General features: G+C 44.2%; 1 protein-coding gene across 1 annotated transcript in view; it reads left to right on the top strand.

The window, feature by feature from the left end:
* The window catches only part of LOC118110102 (cytosolic carboxypeptidase 4), a 175340-nt gene that overhangs the window by 73313 nt on the left and 79168 nt on the right, over positions 1–22859 (top strand). Inside the window, exons 15-16 of the mRNA XM_035157707.2 lie at positions 104–184; positions 288–436. Of these exons, the coding sequence (XP_035013598.1) occupies positions 104–184; positions 288–436 (230 nt within the window). The remainder of the gene's footprint in view (positions 1–103; positions 185–287; positions 437–22859) is intronic.

The raw sequence follows: 22859 nt of genomic DNA, 5'->3' as shown, positions 1-22859 counted from the left end.
AAATGTTTTTTGAAATGTAATTTTAATATCCGTGTTCAAATTGGAATTTCATAATGTGCCCTAAAATGAATCTGACCAGTTTCTCTCTATCTTTGTTTGTCAGCCTTCAGTGTCTGTCTGATTCTCTGAGGTTTTTCTCTAACTTTGAGTGTGGGAACTTGAGGAAGGCTGTTCATATCCGCAGGTATGACCACATGGACACACAAAAACACACACTGGTATTGCTTCATCCCGGTCCTGACTGAGAGAACCACAGACACATTCTCTTATCTTCTCTTCTCTTGTAGATATGAATATGACCTCATATTGAATGCAGATGCCAACTGTTCCCAGCACACCCAATGGTTTTACTTTGAAGTCAGTAATATGGTGGCAGATGTCCCCTACCGTTTTAATGTCATCAACTGTGAGAAGAGCAACAGCCAATTCAACTATGGTGAGAAGTTGTAATGCGTAAAATTTTGTTAATTAATTAATTTATGCATTACAGAGGAATCCATTATGTCACCAGGGGAGGACTGGGACAATAATTTAGGTCTGGAATTTGACTCCTTTCCAGGTCACCCTTTTCACACAAAGCACCAGCCCTCTAATTTTGTTGGCTAACCCTATATGTTGATGTAACAGTTACCAGACTAGTAGACAAATAGGCAGCACAGTAACTCACTGCACCCTGCCATCTTTTCAGTGACGTCATCTTTGTCAAGTGCCATAAGAATCTCCTGCTCTCGTTCCACAACCAAAACAGTAAAAATATGATATCTCCAAGGGCTTTTACTTTGAAATTTTACATCAGATCGTCCTGATATTATCTGGGTGAAAATCTGAGATGGTGAACTGTCATTGAGAAGTGAAATTAGTCTGTGGAAACAGGTAGTTTCTCTATGACAGTGTCTGGGTTTGTGGAGCAGGTGGACCCAAGATGCAGAGACAATTTTTCAACAAAAAGTGTCCCTTAATGGAAAATTCAACCAAAACAGAAAAAACAACTAGGAACGGGTATCAAAGTCTAAACTGAAAAACCCAGAACACACTGCGTAAATCATTAGGAACTGACGAGAGATGAAGATGACGCAGAGGAATGACGAATGACGAGGCATAAATGACGACGAACCGACAAGGACAAAGGGAAGCACAAAGATTTATATACACAGGGAAGGCAGGGGCAATTGAACACAGGTGGAACACATGAGGACTGGTACAGACAATCACAAGGGCGGGAAACAGGACAAACACAGGAAGTGAAGATGGAATACACACAAGGAGCAGAAACTACGAAATAAAACAGGAAACAGAACACAGGGAGAAAACATAAATCTAAACACAGAATGAAACAAAGAGTGGGAAATCATGAAACACAGGTCAAATACAAACATAAACACAGGGATAGACATGAAACACAAGGAGGTAATAATCAAACTGAAAACACTCAGTCCAGAGTCATAACCATGACAGAACCACCCCCCCCCTCAAGGGCCTGATTCCAGACGGTCCAAACTGGAAACTGAGACAGGTGGGAGGAGGGGGGTCCGGAGGAGGGAATCTGGGACGGAGCACAGGGGCTCGGGTGGGCGACCCGGAGTCTGGTCAGGGGTAAAGCACGGGGGCTCAGGCGGACAGCCCCGAGGCCCGTCAGGGGTAGAGCATGGGGGCTCGGTCGGAGAGGATAGCTCTGGAGAGAATAGCAGCTGCTGCAGTTGTCCAGGTACAAGAAGGGGCGTTGGCCTAACCCCCGGACGTAGGGCAGGAACGGGAACTGGAGCGGAGCCAGGAACTGGAGAGACGCCAGGCAAGACCACCTAGCGCAGGACAGGAACTGGAGAGGCGCCAGGCGAGACCTCCTGGTGCGGGACAGGAACTGGAGAGACGCAATACAGAGAAGCCAACAACGCCACCTTGGGATATTAATCCAGGGAATATTAATCACTCCCAACCAATACTAATAATCATAAGGCACTCCGGTTCAGTATACTAAGGTGCATGAGACTTGGTTCCATTCAAAAATTATACTTTCCAATCAAAATTTAAATCATTAAAAGAGCCATCACACCATTCACACATAGGAATGGGGAGGAATGATCCAGGGCTGAGGCTTACCAGTGGAGAGGCAGGTTTGTGAAGGAGGAGTGGTATCCCTAGGAGAGTCACCCCGATCACATGTGCACACACGTCCTCACACACACACACATGCAATAGTGGAAAACCGGATTAGGGATGTATGCAAGCGGCAGCAACCCAGGCTGAGCGATGAGGACAATGCGGAAGTGCAAAAAGCTGCAGTTCACTGGATGGACACTTGAGGCTGGTTCCAAGAAGGAGTCAATGGGAAAATGTTAAAAAGCCGACTTTAGAGCAGAATTAAACCTGTTTAAAGCCTGGTTCAAAAAACTGTTTGAGTCTCAATTACAAAGTTTTTCCTTCATGACAACTGTGAGGGGGGTGAATTTTTTTCTAACTCACTCGTCTAAATTATATAGAGGTTTGAAATTATGAAAAATTATCACTTGATGGACAGGTGACGGCACCGTTAGCTCGCCACTCCTAGCCTGCTGCCTGCTCGGCTTCACCTGAGCTAACAGGCTAATCCCCGTCGCTGAACAGAACCCGAGTCTGTGCAGACGTTTTTTCTCACATATCGGACGAATGATACGGGTTGATGTTCAGCTGGATCTCCTGACGGAGAAGTTAAAGACGTCTGTGCTCCAGTTTCTGTGGTAAGTAAAATACTATATTTTATTTATTTGTTAATAGTGATGAGCAGGTATGGGTGTCTCTGTACCTGGCTTATTAGCTTAGCTCCGCTAGCCTGCAGACAAGATACCAGCAGTAATGGCGATGCTAACGGGACCGTATGGGAGTTATTTAACCGACACAACACCGACATGAACTGGTCCACACAGCAGAGAGAAGCGTTCCAGTTTATGAGGATGAATCTTTTAAACTGAAGGCGACTGTGTGTGTTTGGAGAATATTTCCAATACGTTAGATATATAACGTTCTGTACGTTATCTGCATTTTAAGAGCAGCCATTTAAAGTAGCATTGCGTCTCCTAAAGCTCTTTATTCAGAGTATTGGTGTTGATGTGTTATAACGTGTTACAGTGAAAACTCAACTTGTCTGCTACATTCAGTTTTTAAATCATTAATCTTAGGCAGACTTTACTGAATCTGTCATTCATGTGTTAAATAAGTGGACATGCAGAATAATTAGTTTGTTTGTCACAAATAAATAAATTATAGGAAGTGTAACTTTACTAGAATAGACAGTCACATAGAGAACCTGAGGCTGATGTCCACCACCTATTTCCTAAGCTGAAGTGATTATGATCTGATGAATTTTGAAGTAATAAACTTGTATTTTTACCATGTAAAAGTCTGTGAAGGAGTTAACCTGGCACATGTATGACTTTACATATCTGTGTATTTGTGTTGAGTTTTACTCTACGTGACTCAGACAGCCTGCACCTGTGGAGGTCCAACATGAGACACAACTGGAATCCAACCAGACTGAACACTGAGAGTCATCACTTCAACACTGACTCCAGGTACAGACCTGTTTTCATAACTGACAAACAATCAAAGCAAAGTATTGCACATAATACATAATACATAAAATTATATATGCAATACTATTAATGTGGAAGAACTCCATACTGTACATTCATTGTCTTGGTAGTGCACTGTTTAATCCAAAACCATATTCAAATACATAGTTGAATATCCACAGAAAATAAGGGCACAAACTTTGTTTATAAGTAACACTTCCGCTACAATAATGCCATACTTTTATGTTTTATGTCATTTTATTAGGGTCGGACGAGCCTGAAGGACACAGCTGTGCTGACCGTGTTCTGTCTCTTATGGCAGAGAAGAAAAATAAAAAACTGGGTTTAAATCTAAAGTGTATCAAATCAGAAAGTAAAAGATGAACATTGTTGTGATAACCGTGTAAATTTTTTTTTTTTACCAACCATAATGAATATAGAAATTGACTCAATATTATCCATGACACTTAAAAATGACTGCCAACTCTAAACAGTTGCAGGCCATCTTTAGTTGAGGGAGGTAAACATGAAGTGTTGTGCAGATGAAACTGGTGCAGGTCGTCCTCATGTTGACCAGCCTGAAGCTGCCGATCTCCACCATGTTGCTGCTGCCACAGTGGATGCTGAGGACATCAGGTGCTGCAGTGCTTCATCTAATGAAAAGAAGAAACTCACTATAAAGGATGTTTTATGCTGAAATCACTGTCACATCTGTAGGATAACATGGGACAAAGGAACAACACCTCAGATTAACGACAGTCTGTAAATACTTTTTACAGATACTGTACAAAACAATTAATAATAATTATATTACTTTTGACACATGTTATATCAGCTGTGTTAAGCAGCCAAGACTGGTACTTACAGTTTATTCTGTGTTCAGCAGGTGTAAGCACCACAGATCATCTCAGCCAGAACTGATGTACTGAAAGAAATAAACATATTGTACAAATATATCAAATGTCTTTCTACCTCATCTGTAATATTCAAGGTGATAATCTCTCACAGTGCTGTTGATAACAGTCCACATTAAGTCCCTTGACTTCTCTCAGGGTACAAACAGATAAATATATAATAAATATGAGAACTGTTAACAGCAGTGGTGTGTGGAGATTATAGTCATATCTAAACTAGAGTCTAATTCACTGTTAAATCCATAACAGGCTAAATAAACGAGGTGGTAATAGTAATGGTGGTTATACAAGCCTGTTTTAGAACAATTGTGAAACATTATATAGTTACTATCACATGCAATTTACACGTGTAGCTTATTAATATTAACTTGTAATTACAATCAAGTGAACACATAACACACGACTCTTTACTAAAGTGATGTGAAAACTCAGACTGAGGTAGTTAACTTGCTTCAATCTGTTCATTAGACGTGTTAAATAAACGGTAAATTAACACAATTACATATTAAAAATGACTTGAGGCATGTCAGCATATGTAGTATGATTATGATAAATCAATAGGTTTTGTTGTTGTAAAGTTTCAGGGTAACTTAACTCTTGTTAACTTTGTTGTGACAACCGCAACCATCCTGAAGCATATACACCGCAGCACTAGCTGGTTAGCAGCAGCGGGTAGCATGTAGCCCAGCTCCTTAGCATGAGCTAACCAGGTAACGTTGAGCTCTTTGGGCATGGCGCAGTTGTCCCTAAGCCCACCTCTGTCCACTCGCACTCCGAACTAGGAGGAGTCAGCACCGGCAAGATGGCGCTGGGTGAAACGCCCATTAAGAGTCTCATTTTCACTCTTCAGAAACTAACGGGTGACGTCACGTACACTACGTCCATCTTTATATACAGTCTATGGGTGTATGGCACAGCACACAGGAGGGAGACACCGACACCAGAGACACCAGCCCCGACCACCTTAGGCTCTCAGCTCCTGTAAAATATAAAAGAAACACACACGCATCAGTAGGACTCCATACAGTTCAATCAAAGAAACAAAAGTAAAGAAACAATCCCAAAACCATATAAATTTACACCAGTAAATAACCAAAAGAACTTAATCTACACAAGTATTCAAAAGCCAAATAAAGTCTAATTAATCAAGTCATAACGGGGGTGAAATTTAGATACAAATGGAAAGGAAATAATAAAGATCCTCAAATTAAGCAGATACGTATAATCCAAACCAAAAACGGACAAACGGACCACCAGGGTACGATTGACTTGCCTGGTTTTGGTATGGTCATCAAAGGGTGCACTGGTGTATACTGAGCCACCATCTTTACGTGCTTTAAGGACTTTCTACACCAAAGGCTTCCACAGGTCTTGGATTTTATGATGCCCAAATCCTGCTGCAGCACCAACTGACCCTTTCCGTGGTGCATCTCGAACGTGCCAATCATAGTTTTTCTTCCGGCTCTCTGCAGAGATGTCCAGTCGCTCTCTGGCTCCTTCAAAGACCATCTGTAGCCAGGTCTGGTGCTCCTTAATTCATGGACGTGTCCACCAACAGGGTCCTGAAACAACAGGAAGTCAACTGGTAACCTGGGCTATTGGCCGAACATAAGGAAAAAGGGAGACTCACCAGTTGACTCTAGTAGCACTAGAGTACATGTGGCAGACAGGAATTCCTTTCTCTGTTCTGAGACACAGGCAGAGTACGCAGCAAGTTGTGGAGGTTCCCCTTTTGAACCGCTCGCATTGTCAATTGACAGCCAGATGATACAGTGTTTTACGAGACAATTCCATAAAAGCCACAAAGCTACTGAATGAGGCAACCCTCAAAGTTGCAGCCCTGGTCCGAGTGTATACGGGTAGGGACAACCAACTTTGAGAACCACTCTGTCACCAAAAGACATCAGTCATTACAAGGGTTGTTTTCCAGTCCATTATGGGCAGGCTCCAGCACTGTGTAATCCATGGTCAGGATCTCATTTGGGCAAGAAGCCAAATCCACCTCCAAGATAAAAGGCAGGGAGAAATCTGCTTAGGTAATCACCTGTGCAGAGATTAGCTTGGCCTTTAGTGCCTCGAAACTTGGAACTGGATGGAACTCCTCGGCCCAGTTCCTGATGGCGCTGTGCTCTGCCCTCTTCTTAGATCTTGTGCCTGCCAGCTCTGCCACCAGCCTATGTAGGGGGGCCGCCAATTTGGTGAAGCCTTCCGCAAACGGCGATAGTAGCTGGCGAACCCCAGGAAAGACCGCAGCTCTATGGTAGTGGTGGGAGACTTCCAGTTGGCTACCACTTCTACCTTGCTTGGATCTGTAGAGACCACCTTGTCGAGATCACATGGCCCAAGTAGCTCACCTGGAAAAATGCACACTTGGTGAACTTTACTTTCAAGCCTTTCTGTTGAAGCTGACCCAGCACCACCTCCAACCTCTCCAGATGCTGTTCTACTGAGGAAGAGAAAACCACAATGTCGTCAAGGTAGAGGAGCAATGATTGGCCTTGTTGGTCAACAAACATGCATTGCATTAACCTCTGGAGGATGCTGGGAGCGTTACATAGTCCAAAGGGCATGCGGTTCCACTCAAACAATCCAAATGGGGTGCAAAATGCAGTCTTGGGCCGGTCTCCCTCAGTGACTGGGACCTAGTTGTATCCACTAGCCAGGTCCATAGTGGAAAACCAGCGAGCACCCGTTAGTCCATCTAGGGATTCTTCGATGTGTGGCAAAAGAAACGCATCTTTCCTCGTCTTGTTGTTAAATTGTCTGTAATCTACACACTTGCGCAGGCTGCCAACCTTCTTTTTGACCAGAACAATGGGGGAGGTGTAGGGGGTGCAACTCTCTCTGATCACCTGTGCTTAAAGCAGTTGATTAATATGCTCTTTTACGACCTCATACTCTGACAGGGGTATGCGTCGATAACGCTGCAGGGACATCATCTAAGAGAGGGATATTGTGGGATATCAGGTTGCTGCAACCCAAATCCCTATCATGCGCAGAAAAGACTATGATATATTCCATGAGAAGGGACCTCACCTAACCCTGCTCTTCATCAGGCAATGGAGACAGATCCATGGTCTCTATCTGATCCTGCAAAGCATTTGTAACAGATTGAGATGCCATAGTGGCTACACTGGATGGCACCTCAGTGACTCATGTGGACAGACAAATAAACAAAAGAACTTAATCTACTAAATTATTCAAAAGCCAAATAAAGTCTAATTAATTAAGTCATAGCAAGGGTGAAAATTAAATACAATAAATAAAGGAACAGGAAATAATAAAGATCCTCAAATTAAGCAGACACGTAAAATCCAAAACAAAAAGACGACAAACCCCACTCACCCCGTTAGAGCTTTACAGCAAAACTCAGAGGGGTTTCTATGCTGATTCACCGTAGAAACCCATTGGTCAGCAGGATAATTTATTATGCATGAGGTGCTTTGCATTGACCATTTATGGTTGAATATGGGCATGTACAGGCCAGATATAGAGGCAGATCCACGTACACACGTTTCCAGCTGGAATTTGATTTATAAAAGAAAAATTGCCTTCAGGTGTGCATACACGCGGTTTTATAAATCTGAATCTATTTTACGGCACGCCATTTTCGGCTTTTGTGCGGACGTACACTTTTAGTGGGAATCGTAAGCACTGTTTTATAAATGAGGCCACTGGTCCCTTCCTGGCGAACATGTTGCTTATTTTGCTTAATTTACCTGCATCTGAGCTTTTCTCTTCTTAATTCTCTCTCTCTCTGCTCCACCATTTCCTTTTCTTCTGATCAAGACCTCCCATTTCCCCCACGACTATTGGAAGCGGGTGCGCGGCTGCTACAATGATTTAAAATAGTGGAGCTGTAATATCTTCAGCTGCTATGTGCGTCGCTGAGAGAGCGACATCAGTTGCCAGATAAAGGGATTTGAAAGGTCCATCACCTCATTCCTGCTTGCTATATTAATGCTGGCAAGTTTTCAGTTCAGGCCACCAGGAAATGTCCTGGAGCTCCTGATTGGCAATTCGCCACTGTTTTTTCCATTGCATCTACACATTTATTTTAAACATACTTCTTACAACCTACCAAACTTCAGGTGAACATCAGTGTTGTCTCTGTGAAGGTCAGAATTAGGTAAGGCCAGGTTTATGGAAAAGCATTACAAGTCAGTCGGTTGTCATAAACACTCGCAGGCAGGAGTAACCATGTGAAGTCTAACACCCACCATAAACACCCTTGACTTACTTCATATACTATAATAATACCAATTCATCCATGTATTGTGGTAAATAATATGGTAATAACAGGTAATGTGTGGTGGGAGCAGAATAAAAGAGATTGCTTCAAGCTAGAGTTGGTAAGCCTGGAAAAGGTAGCAGTAGCTGACTACACTTTAAGAGTATGCAACCACTACATTTACCCCCCTCCCATTGGCCCATCTTATCAAACACATGAACGCGAACAGCTTTTAACAACTGCTAGAAGCTACATTTCGCATGACTCCTTCACTAACTTCTTGCTATCATATCTACTTAAGCGTATTCCTCCGGTTTGTGAAGACTCCTTTCATGAGCAGTGATGTCATGGGAAGACTGCGCACAGGCAGGCGGCTCAATTAGTGACAGACGGCAGTGAGTAGTATATATTACTGTTGTGCAAAGACCACAGACAGTTTTTTCAGAAAGCTTTATTCATTTATGGCTATCGGGACATGATTCCAACAAATAAGATAACTAGAATTAGCTCACTGCGGTTGTATGCCTCCACCAACCAGTCCAGTTTCTGTATACATATTTCTACCTACTTTTTTCCAGATTCATATATTTTCCTGCCGCTGCTGGTGGCTGTTCTCTCTGAACTAGCTCCTCTACTAACACAGATATTTTTCTATATTAATACGGCTAAATTGCCGGTCTATAGTTAAACATCCACACATACCCTACCCTACTCTTTGGTGCTTTAGCGATTCTGTGTCTTTCCATCTGCGTGTCACCGGATTTTTCAGTTTGAGCTCACCCTCGTAGGCTAACAGGCTAATATATCAGCGATGGCTTCTCTCCCTCCCTCTTGCTCCACTGCTCTCTCCTGCTCCGAGTGTCTAATGTTCACTTACTCCTCTGCCTCCTTTAACAGTGGTGGTACATGTAACAAATGTAGTGTATTGGTAGCGATGGAGGCGAGGCTTAGCGACTTAGAAGCTCGGCTCCGCAGCTTAGAACCTCCGTTAGCTGTAGTTAGCCAGCCCCCGCTAGCCGCCGCGGAGCCACCTAGCTTAGCCTCCGCTAGCAGTCCCTCGACTTCTCCCGTGCAGCCGGGAGCCCAGGGCGGCTGGGTGACTGTCCGGAGGGGGCATAGAGCTATCTTTAAAAAGCCCACGATTAAAGACCCACCAGCTCACGTTTCAAACAGATTCTATCCACTGGCCTGCTAAAGCTAAACGTAAATACAGTAAGATCGTAATTCCTGTATGTCGGAGGTCACTAAAGTTAATGTTGAGTTGGTGTGTGCTTTTGCAAAAACGATGTCGGACACTGTAGTTTTCTCTGGACCTCTTCCTAACACAACAGGTGATGACATGTTTAGCCGCATGTTGTCTTTAACCGCTGGCTGTCGAGGTGGTGTCCTGTAAATGGTGTGGGCTTTGTAGACAATTGGCAGACTTTTTGGAGGAAACCTGGTCTTGTTAGGAGAGACGGCGTTCATCCCACTTGGGATGGAGCATCTCTCTTATCTAGGAATATTACTGTCTATAAAATGACAACCCAGAGTTGGGACCAGGAAGCAGAGCTGCAGTGCTACACACTTCTCTGCGCTCCCTCTGATTCAGTCACACAACCACAAACCCATAGAGATTGTGTCTGTCCATTGTCCCATTAAATTATGTAAATAAAAAAGTAACAGAGGGAGAATTCTACACAAAAACCTAATACAAATTAACACAACTTCTGCAACAACTCAAGAAACAAAGACTTTTAAATGTAAGATCATTATCATCAAAGGCTATTTTAGTAAATGAACTAGTCTCAGATCAAAAAATTGATTTATTGTCCCTCACTGAGACGTGGCTGCATCCAGATGAATATGTCAGCCTAAATGAATCTACCCCCCCCAGTCATGTAAATTCACACGTTCCCCGAAACTTTGGCCGAGGGGGTGGAGTTGCTGCTATTTTTAACTCCAGTCTATCAATTAATCCTAAACCTAAACTAAGCTACAACTCATTTGAAAGTCTTGTTCTTAGTCTTCCACACCAATCCTAGAAACACCAACAGCCAATCATATTTGCTCTAGTTTACCGTGCTCCTGGGGCTTATTCTGAATTTTTAACAGAATTCTCTGAGTTTTTATCAAGCCTAGTCCTAAAAATCGATAAAATTATTATTGTCGGTGACTTTAATATTCATGTTGACAATAATAATGATAGCCTTAGTGTAGCATTTATTTCAGTACTAGACTCAGTTGGTTTCAGTCAGTGTGTACACCAACCTACTCATTGTTGTAACCACACACTTGACCTTGTATTATCATATGGTGTTAAAATTTAACAACTAATAGTACTTCCACATAATCCAATTCTATCAGACCATAATTTAACAACCTTCAATTTTTGATTATCAGAATATATGTGTAACACGTCCCTGCGTCACCGTGGGTTCCTCGTCATGAACACAAGGGGGAATCAGGTAGGTTTCTTATTGGTCTCTTTATTTCCAATATTAATCACATATACAAATATACACCACCAGACACGTCTCTTCTTTGCTGTGTGCTGGTTCCAGGGCGATCTCCGCGCCCCAGCGCGCACTGCTGATAAAGGGAGAGAGTCATTAGTTGAACTGGAACACCTGTGTACAATCAGACTCTCTCCTGGCACCGATCCCAGAACCCCATCTCCACTCCCTCCCTCCTGCAGCCGACGCTGACCACGCCCCACTACCACATACCTCCACCACCCGACTTAGGCCGGGAGCCGTCGGCCTAACCTACTCCCCCTCTAAACGGGAGAGGAAGTCGGCCACCGCCATCTGTGCCCCCGGCCTATGGATCACCTTGAATTTGAAGGGTTGTAAGGCCAAATACCAACGAGTGATCCGCGCGTTGGCATCTTTCATGCGGTGGAGCCACTGGAGCGGAGCATGGTCTGAACAGAGGGTGAAAAGGCGTCCCAGGAGGTAATACCGTAGGGTGTCGACCGCCCACCGGATTGCCAGGCACTCTTTTTCGATCGTGCTGTACCTGGCCTCCCTCTCTGACAGTTTCCGGCTGATGTACAGCACCGGGTGGTCGACGCCCCCTACCTGCTGAGACAAAACCGCCCCCAGCCTCCCGTTCGATGCGTCGGTCTGCAAGAGAAAGGGGAGAGAGAAGTTAGGTGTGTGGAGAAGTGGTTCCCCGCAGAGGACCTGTTTTACCCTCTCAAATGCCTGCTGGCACTGCTCCGACCACTGGACCGGATCTGAGGCACCTTTTCGGGTCAGATCGGTCAGTGGGCTGGTCAGGTCAGCGAACGCGGGGATGAACCGCCTGTAGTACCCCGCCAGACCCAAGAACCGTCTCACCTCTTTTTTTAAGGCTGCGATAGCTGCCGTTTTATCCACCTGAGGGCGCACCTGCCCGCCGCCCAAGTGGTACTCCAGATACCGAACCTCCCTCCGTACAACTGCACACTTCCTCGGGTTGGCCGTGAGCCCGGCCTGCCTCAAAGACTCCAGTACCGCGGCCACCCGCTGCACGTGCTCCGCCCAGGTGTCACTGTGAATGATGACGTCGTCTAGGTAGGCGGCGGCATATGCAGCGTGCGGGCGCAGCACACCGTCCATGAGGCGTTGAAACGTGGCCGGAGCCCCGAACAACCCGAACGGAAGTGTGACAAATTGGTATAACCCACACAGAGTCAAAAAGGCCGTTTTCTCCTTGGACTCTGGAGACAGGGGAATTTGCCAGTAGCCCTTGGTCAAATCCAGCGTGGTAAAAAACCGTGCAGTGCCTAGCCGATCCAGGAGCTCGTCGACCCGGGGCATTGGATATGCATCAAACCGTGAGACATCGTTCACCTTGCGGTAGTCCACACAGAACCGTACAGACCCATCCTTCTTGGCGACAAGAACGATGGGACTGCACCAGGCGCTGTTGGACTCTTCTATTACCCCCATCTCAAGCATAGCTGCCAATTCTTCCTGAACAACTTTTCTTTTATGTTCAGGAAGCCGATAGGGTCGTGAACGTACAGTCACCCCAGGGGAAGTCTCAACGTGATGTTGTATGAGTTTTGTGCGTCCTGGCAAGGGGGAGAACACGTCAGCAAACTGCTGCTGCAACATGGCGATCTCTGCTCTCTGGGCCGGGGAGAGATGGTCATCGCAAGGGAGCAAGGTCGGATTGATAGAATTTGGTACCTCGGGCCCCAACTCATCTCTTTCGCTCACCAGCGACACCAGAGAAACAGGCTCTGCCTCTCTCCATGTTTTAAGGAGGTTGAGGTGGTATATTTGTGTGGCTCCACCCCTGTCAGAACGCACAACCTCATAATCGACATCCCCCACCCGCCGTGTGACCACGAAGGGTCCTTGCCACTTGGCGAGTAATTTAGAGCTAGAAGAGGGAAGCAATACAAGTACTTTTTCTCCCGGTGTGAATTGTCTAAGCTTGGCTCCTCTGTTGTACAGGCGCTGTTGACGTGCCTGGGCCTGGAGCAAATTCTCACGTGATAACTGCCCCAGTGTGTGGAGTTTCGCTCTCAGGTCCAAGACGTACTGAATTTCATTCTTACTGGGGCTTGGACCTTCCTCCCAGTTTTCTCTAAATAGGTCCAGTATGCCCCGTGGTTTTCTGCCAAATAACAGTTCAAAGGGAGAGAATCCCGTGGAGGCCTGGGGTACCTCCGGATCAAGCCATTTAGCCCAATTACGCTCGTCTTCGTGAATGAACTTACGGATCATGGATTTTAACGTCTTATTCAGCCGCTCGACAAGCCCATCAGTCTGTGGGTGGTACACACTGGTCCGAATAGACTTAACTCCCAGTAATCCGTAGAGTTCCCTTAGTGTTCATGACATAAACGAGGTGCCTTGGTCAGTCAGGATCTCTTTTGGGATCCCGACTTGGGAGATGACCTGAAACAGTGCCTGCGCAACACTCTTTGCAGAGATGGTGCGCAGCGGCACTGCCTCTGGATATCGCGTTGCGTAATCCACCAGGACTAACACAAAGCGATACCCACGTGCAGTCCGGGGAAATGGCCCGATGAGGTCCATAACAATGCGCTCAAATGGAACCTCCATTAATGGTAATGGGCGCAATGGCGCTCTAGGAATGGCTGGTTGGTTCACCAGTTGACATTCACGGCAAGACGCGCACCAGCGGCGCACCTCCCCGCGAATGCCAGGCCAATAGAATCGGGTCATTATCCGGCTTAGGGTTTTATCATACCCCAGGTGACCAGCCATTGGGTTAAAATGAGCCGCCTGGAAAATCATTTCCCGACGGCTTTTAGGCACCAGCAACTGGGTGGTTTCTCCTCCTATCTGAGTGTCACGACTCACTCGGTATAGCCTGTCCCTGATCAATGAAAAATATGGGAACGTCTGTGCCGTGTCAGGGCGCACCATGTGACCATCAATTTGTATCACTTGATCAAAGGCTGAGCATAGAGTGTCATCACGAGACTGTTCGAGTGGAAAATCTTCCATGGAGTGTAATTCAGGTACCAGCGGTGCCTCCCCAGGAGGCACCGCTGGCACGCCTCCCGGAAGTGCCCGAGCTGCCCGCACCTCCAACACTCCTGCCCAGGCATTCGAGGAGTCTCCTGCGGGTTGGGAGCGGTGCTTGTAGCGGCTGGGAACTGCGGGGAAAATGAGGGAGACAAATTAATGTTACTGCGGGGAGCCGGTGGTGGCTGCGCCGGGTTATGGGTTTGAGGAGGGGCCTTTCGGCGAGGGGCTGGGGTCTGCCGGTTCGGTGTGGGGGAGCGGTTTCCTCCACCCTGGCCGCCAGGATGAACTGCCAGGTGGTCCTCTGCCAGGGTGATGGCCGCTTCCAGCGTCGCTGGCCGATGATACCACACCCACGCCGAGGTCCTGTCCGGTAGCCCCCATATCAACTGCTCCAGGACCACCTTCCCCAGCATCATGTCCTCCGCGGCGGAGCCCCCTGGCTGCAGCCACCGTGTAGCCGCGTCACGCAGCTGTTGGGCGTACGCGAAAGGACGGCCCTCGATCCCCAGCCTGGCGTCCCGGAACCTCCGGTGATGGTCCTCCGGCGTCAGCCCCAGCCTGTCCAGCACCGCCCTCCTCATGTGTCGGTATTCGGCTCTGGCCACCGGCGGCAGCCCCAGCGCTGCCGTCTGTGCCTCCCCTGACAGCAGGGGGAGAAGACGCACTGCCCACTCCTCCGCCGGCCACTCACACGCCTCCGCTGTCGCCTCAAACATCTCCAGGAAGGACTGAGGGTCATCCGCCTCCGACATTTTGTGGAGTCTTATACCTGCCAACGGGGAGCGGGCCGCGGGGGACGGAGCTACTGTCGGCCGGGAGATGAGATGGTCCATCTGGTTCTGGAGCATCCCCAGGAACTGCCTATTAAAGGCCGCCTGCTCCCGCTGCATGGCCATCATCTGTCCGAGTGCTACCGCCGGCTGTATCGGGTTCTGGTCCCGCTCTTGGTCCATGACGAGTCTAGTTGGGCGCCAGTGTAACACATCCCTGCGTCACCGTGGGTTCCTCGTCATGAACACAAGGGGGAATCAGGTAGGTTTCTTATTGGTCTCTTTATTTCCAATATTAATCACATATACAAATATACACCACCAGACACGTCTCTTCTTTGCTGTGTGCTGGTTCCTGGGCGATCTCCGCGCCCCAGCGCGCTACTGCTGATAAAGGGGAGAGAGTCATTAGTTGAACTGGAACACCGGTGTACAATCAGACTCTCTCCCTGGCACCGATCCCAGAACCCCATCTCCACTCCCTCCCTCCTGCAGCCGACGCTGACCACGCCCCATTACCACAATATGCCACTAATAAAAAACTCCTTTTCTAGATGTCTACCCGATAGTGCTGTAGCTAAATTTCAGGAAAAATCTCGTCATCTCGTCGATAGCTCTGTAAAGTCATTACGATTAACATTAGACTCAAAAAGAAACATGTAAAACATAGTAAATTAACTTCGTGGTATAATTCCAAGACATTTGAATTAAAACAGGCATCAAGAAAATTAAAAAGGAAGTGGCGCTCCAGCAACCATGTTGAAAATCTCCTAGCCTGGAAAAATAATAAATGAACTTCTTTAATGATAAAATTCTAACTATTAGAAATAAAATCAACCATCTCCTGCCCTCAGTTCGCACTAATACCCTAGTCTGTAAAGTTTGTACCAGAGTTTAAGACATTCACTCAAGCTGATCTTAAGATATAATGTTCAAGAATAACCAAGATGAAATCCAAGCTCAAGTGAATGTTTATGCCAAATGTGAAAGAATTCACTTTAGGTTTTTTTTAGAGATATTGCATTCACAAGGCAAAGAATGTGCTTTGCGGGGTCACAGTGACCTTGACCTTTGGCCACCACATTATATTCATGTATCCTTGAGTGTCAGTGAATGTTTGTGACAGAGGTGAGGAAATCCCTTTGGGTATTCCTATAAATGTAGCTTTATCTCAGCGTTCATTTTCTGAAATTCTGAGTAAGTCAGTGATCAGAAAACTCAATATCTAAATAATTTTTAATTATTTCATAATTGAAATTTTTTCCTGCATTCTGACAAATTCTGTCATTGAAAATCTAAACATCTTAACCATTTTTGCTAAATTTGCTTTATCTCAGCGTCCCAAGCATTTTTCAACTCAGTGAATAAGAAACTCAACATCTTAACCATTTTTCCAAATTCTGACTCATTTCCCAATTTCAAGCTTTTTTTCGCATGCTGACCAACTCTGTCATTGAAAAACTAAACATCTTATCCATTGATGCAAATGTACCTTTATTTCAGTTTTCTAAGCAATTTCTGGCAGTCTGAATAACACAGTGATCAAGAAACTCAACATTTTAACAATTGTTGCAAATTTAGCTTTATCTCAGCGTTTCAAGCGTTTTCTGAAATTCTGAGTAACTCAGTAATTAAGAAACTCAACATCTAAGTCATTGTTGGAAATTAAGCCTTATTTCACAATTTTAAAAGTTTTCCTGCATTCTGACCAACTCTGTGATTGAAAAACGAAACATCGAGTTAAAAAAAACGTAAGGCTATTTGACTCTGACCTTTGTCCACCAAAATGTAATCAGTTCCTCTTTGAGTACATGTTTTTACCAAATTTGATGAGATTCCCTGAAGCTTATCTTAAGATATCACATTATCTTAAGATATCACATAAAATCCAAGACCTGTGGAAAAACATAAACATAATTTGTGAGGCCATTGTGACCTTGACCTTTGACCTTTGGCTACCAAAATCAAGTGAGCTAATACTTGACTCCAAGTGAATGTTTGTGCCAAATGTGAAAGGATTCCTTGATGGCATTGTTGAGATATCGTGTTCACGGGAATGGGACGGACAACCCGAAAACAGGCATAAAAAGGTGTGGTGGGAGAATGCATGTGAATGAACATTTCAAAGAAATGGAGGTGGTGAATTGATGCCAGATAATAGATCCCCTTTATCATAAGCATTAAAACCGGCAGTCTTATTTGTGCTTGTTAGGCATAACTGTTCTATTAGCATCCCTCAGTTGTAAAAGATATAAGCCAACTCAAATCAAATTACACAAACATTTTCAAATGATATCCCAGGGAAGAGGTTAAGATACCCAAACATTATTCAGGTATTCAGGTATTCAGGTAAAATAGGACTCCCACCAAAGCCACTGTGTGATTTGAACCCAACTCTGATGATGTAAATTTTTTGCCTTTACCTTTAAATCTGACTGCTTTTTTATATCTGTAACAATTCACCTTATATGTTATTAAACCTCGGGTACACCGCTTGACAAAACATCGCTGGTCACTGGTCCCTCACCGGCATGTCAAAAACACACATCCTCCAGGACGACAATTCCCCCCATTTATAACATTCAGGTAGAAAAAAATATACAATAAACAAATAAATATGGAGATCCATTCCCTTGTCATTATAAATTCAGGTTTCTGACAGACAAACCATGTACAGACTATATATATATATGTAGGTAACAAAAGAACAGATTACTTGTCCTCCCCTTCACATTTTTTGTACAATAAAGTTAACTTAGGTGACCTTTACAAATTGCAGGCACTGTCCTCTCTCACTGCATTAATCACAGCAGTAACACATTGCCAATTAGCTCATTTACATTTATTAGTGATACCACTGCTTACGCCATGAAACAATATGTAACTCACAATCACTTAAATTTCGGTGCCAAAGAGGTTGCATTTCTTGATTCCTTGATTCCTTATAATAAATCATAAATAATAAATCATTGATCAGCAGGGTCAGTAAGCAACTTGTTAAGAAACTAGTAATGTAATTACATTTTTCGTAGTTATGGAGTTAATTTGTACTTATTGTAAGACTTCTATAAAACAAGAAATAACAGATGTTTTTACAGAACTGCACTCTTTATTCCCCCTCCAACACTGATGTAAGAGGTTGCTTCTTACTCAAACAATCTGGTGGGAATGACAAACATATCTAAGTCAGTGCTAGCAACAGTACTGCAGACTTTCATCTTAAACACTCAAATAAGACATTTGGCCTTTCTGATTAATTTGATCTCTTAAACAGAGATAGGATAGCATTTAGGATTACTAAATGTGTGGTTGTATGAGTTATTTTTCTGTAGTCAGTGTATTAACTATACACTATGGAGTTTAGTTGATGTTTGAAGTTGATAAAAATACCTTTTGTTGCTTATGCTGTGAGGTGAGTTGAGGTGTATTCAGCTGTAACATGCAACTTCACAGCTAAATTCTAGACACTGAACCTTGAATCTTGTAAGAAACATACATTAAGTGAGATCCCATTTTAAGCCTTCTTTGCCACACTTCTACAGTCATCAATAACCTCTTTTCCCTTGATGCTGACTGACACATGGTCAGGGGTGTGGCCTTCCTGTTCTGCATTTCCCTCATATCTTCAAGACATGATGAGGGAAGTCCTCTTTGATGGCTTCCTTTCTGAAATCCTGTCAAACACATTTCAAAGGGCCCATATTTTACACCTTTCTGGGATTTCATTTGAGGTATTGGTCCCCCTAAGATGATATATCAGTGGTTTAAAGCCGAAAAACTGCTGCAATGTGTATTTCCATGTCCTCTCTGCTGCTTCTCTCTGGAGCTGCAGACAGAACAGGCTGTTTTCGCCTGCTGGACTGGTACTGGCTGGGTGGGGCTGAGAGACGAGTGCGATCCCAAATTACATCATACGGGGGGATGAAGTACGAAACGAGACGTTTCGATAACATATTTCTTAGAATGTTAAACAATGTCAATGAAAGATACTTATTTTCTGCATTATTACATCCACCTTACTAAAATACATGTAGTGTAATACATCATAATACATTTTGGCAAGCAGGAGGTGCATAACTTAAGACACGAGGACCCCTTTTTCAGCAACTAAAAACATGTCTGCAAGAATTTGCTGGTGGGTGTTGATTGTATAATTCGGACAAACAAGCCACGAAAAATCACAGGGCCAAAAAAACCATTTTTCTCAGTGTAAAGCAGTAATAACCGAGTTCATGTTGAAGCATGCCAAAAATGGGAAAATCTTGATAGATGTTTTCTCTGCAACCAAGATTTCTCTCCTGCTGATGATCAATCTGATTGTGACAGACGGTCAGTGTGTTTGTGTGGGCGAGAGAGAAAGGCAAAGAGCGCTGTCTTTCTGTTCTTTTTTATGTCTTTTGGTTTTAAATTTTTAAAATAAACTGCAGATCCCGCAATTTAGTCAGCCACATTAACTACAGGATGTTCACCTGCACACACAAATTCTCGATGTCCACACACAGCACCCTCTCATTGAGGTACAGTAGCTGCGGCTGAGAGGGGATGGCAGATTTGGCAGATTATTAAATGGGATGGATTTTTGTTCATTTTGGTTTACAGGGGATGACATCAACCTTCATTCCCCACAAATTGACTACTGGGTGGGAAAATTAATCAATCAATCAATCAAATTTATTTGTATAACCGATATTTACAAATCACAATTAGTCATTTGTCATATTTTTGTTGTTCTAGGTTTGTACCCTCATGGTTGAATGCACTTATTGTAAGGTGCTTTTGATAAAAGTGTCAGCTAAATGAAATGTAATGGTATGTAAGTAGGCATATTATATATCAAGCAGTCTTGTTGTAAATAATCCAAAGTCATGACCCTGTATCAGCTGCCACCAGGATCATGATCCACCATTAATATTCATGAGGTGCTTTGCATTGACCATTAATGGTTGAATGTGCATATTTTATATATTTACTTTTTTTTGGGCTTGAGTAATTTTTGGCTTTTGTGCACATTTACACCTTTAGAATGAATCCTACGCACTATTGTATAAATGAGGCTCCAGCTTCCACTGGGGCGGCTGTGGATATCTATTTAAACCACTGGAGATCTGATGCTTTTACAAGATTAGTAGCTCCTTAACTTTTCCAGCATCAGGTAGGTTGAGAGTTAAGGTCATAGCTACAAGATGAATATTTCTAGAGTAAAAAGCTCATCATGAAATTCTATGAAAATTGACATATGCTTCACTAAATACTGCCTTTAATTAAGAACTGACTCATTAAACATATATGCAGCAACAGTTTACAAAGTTTTTCATTTAAAGACTAATTTAGATTGTTTAATAATTGTATAGAGCAGGCGAGGGTAAACTCCAGCCACTGGGCAATACACAGCCCATAAGATCATACATAAATACAAAAAAGCAACTAAAAAATGCGTAAAAATGATAAACGATAAAGACAATCCAGTGTGTCTGATTTATGGGGACACCCACTATGATGAAAAAGGTAAATCTCACCATCATTTCAGTTGGAGACATGTTTAACTGGATGCGTTGCATGGACAAATACTCTTGGATAAAGTTAATGCTCTCTGTTGTTGCTACTGTGGCACTAGAACCAGACAAAGTAAACCTGTTCATCTAATTGCTATGGCTATAACCAACTGAGAGTAGCATCATCCATGTCATTAGTAGTAATCAAACAAGCATGTCCAGCCATCCCATTGGAGAGACGTGTGATATATACGCTGACGTCCCACATCATGAAGACCCTGGAGAGACTCATCCTGGAGCACCTCAGGCCCATGGTCAGGCCACACTTGGATCCCCCTCCAGTTCACCTACCAGCCCCTGCTAGGAGTTGAGGACGCCATCATCTACCTGCTGAATCGAGTCTACACCCACCTGGACAAGCCGGCTAGCACTGTGAGGGTCATATTTTGTGACTTCTCAAGTGCTTTCAACACCATACTCTACTGGGCGAGAAACTCACAGCGATGCAGGTGTACGCCCCCGTCGTGTCCTGGATTGTGAACTACCTGACTGGCAGACCACAGTATGTGCGCTTGCAGCACTGTGTGTCTGACAGAGTGGTCAGTAACACCGGGACCCCACAGGGGCGGTCCTCTCTCCCTTCCTCTTCACCCTCTACACCACGGACTTCAGCTACCAGACAGAGTCCTGTCAAACCCCCCTGAAGTTTTCTGATGACTCTGCAATAGTTGTATGCATTAGCAAGGGTGAGGATGCTGAATACAGGGCTGTGGTGGGTAACTACGTGCAGCTCAACATGACAAAGACAAAGGAGCTGGTTGTGGATCTGAGGGGGGTCATGACACCGGTGACCCCTGTTTCCATCCAGGGGGTCAGCGTGGACATTGTGGAAGAGTCTAAATACCTGGGAGTGTTCATAGACCGTAAGCTGGACTGGGCTAAGAACACTGATTTCCTCTACAATAAGGGCCAGAGGCGCCTCTATTTCCTGAGGAGACTGAGGTCCTACCCCCATATGTGGGGGTGGAGCTGGACTCTCTGATGGTGGTATCAGACAGGAGGATGCTGTCTAAGTTACATGCTATCCTGGACAATGTCTCCCACCCTCTCCATGACGTGCTGGTCAAACACAAGAGCACGTTCAGTGCAAGACTGAGACCACCAAAATGCACCACAGAGCGCCATCCAACTATACAACTCCTTCCTCTGAGTGTCAGACACTCTGAGTCAACAGACTGGACTCATTACAATGCCAGCAATATCCGCACATATCCATGCTTGCATTCAATACTGAATGTACAGAACGCACATATTGTATATATTTCATATTTTATTTTATTGCATTGTATTTTATATACATTTTTTAAATCTTTATATGCTTATATTTCTACTCTTGCATGGAGCTATTGTAACAAACACAATTTCCCCCTGGGATCAATAAAGTATTTCTGATTCTGATATGAATGTACTGTATTTATCTATAAGACAATGCTAGGGCAAGCATTGCAAACTAGCTTATAAGACTAGGTGTGGTATGTGGTATTTGTGCATGCTGTGTACTTATCACTTTATGAAACTTAAGTACATAAAAAAATCTAACAGTGGGCCCAGATACTAAGGCCCAATCCCATTTCACCCCTTGGCCCTACCCCTACCCCTTGTTTTCGAGGGTTATCTTGCTCCTTGAAATGGAGTCACAAGGGGTAATGGTTTAAATCTTTCCCTACAGAGTCGGACAGCACTTCAAGAAGCCGTTACATCATCAGTAGTCGATGCGACGTGACATTATGGGAAAATACGGGATTATCATGCAAAAAAAGATCGCTAGCATGCTAACGCTAGCGCGCTCGCAATCTTCTTTTTTTTTAGCTTGTTGGGGGGGTATAGAGCCCTACCCCTTGGCCCTACCCCTCCATCCCAACAGGTATTGGGACAGCCTACCCCTACATGTGAACGCGCAAAACGAAGGGGTAGGGCCAAGGGGTGAAATGGGATTGGGCCCTTGTCTCTGCTGTTGCCCAGGAGGTGGGTTTCTCAACCTCCTTTCTGTTTCAAAACGTCTGATTCGTCCAGAACCTAATGGTGTCATACTTGCACAAGTTGAATTTGTCTCCCCCTACAGTTACGTCAGAGGTCGGTTCTAATGGTGTATTAAAGTAGTGGTTGTTGGTCCAATTTTGACACCATTATAAATCTTATAGTTTTTTTATAGGCTTCTGTTTTAAACCCTACTAGATTTCGGAGGCACTTTTTCAGACTCCATTAGATTCAGGCAATGTCTAACTGCATTTAAAAAAAATGATGACATTACTGATTACATTTCTTTCATGCTGAATATACAGTATGTGCAAAAAATGACATTGTCTATTAAGGGTGTAAACATAGTTAAATGATTACATTTCTTTATGCTGGATATATATATGCAACTGA

The sequence above is a fragment of the Hippoglossus stenolepis genome, chromosome 5, assembly GCF_022539355.2.
Source record: "Hippoglossus stenolepis isolate QCI-W04-F060 chromosome 5, HSTE1.2, whole genome shotgun sequence".
Lineage (NCBI taxonomy): Eukaryota > Metazoa > Chordata > Actinopteri > Pleuronectiformes > Pleuronectidae > Hippoglossus > Hippoglossus stenolepis.
This window is presented reverse-complemented; position numbering and strand designations above follow the sequence as displayed.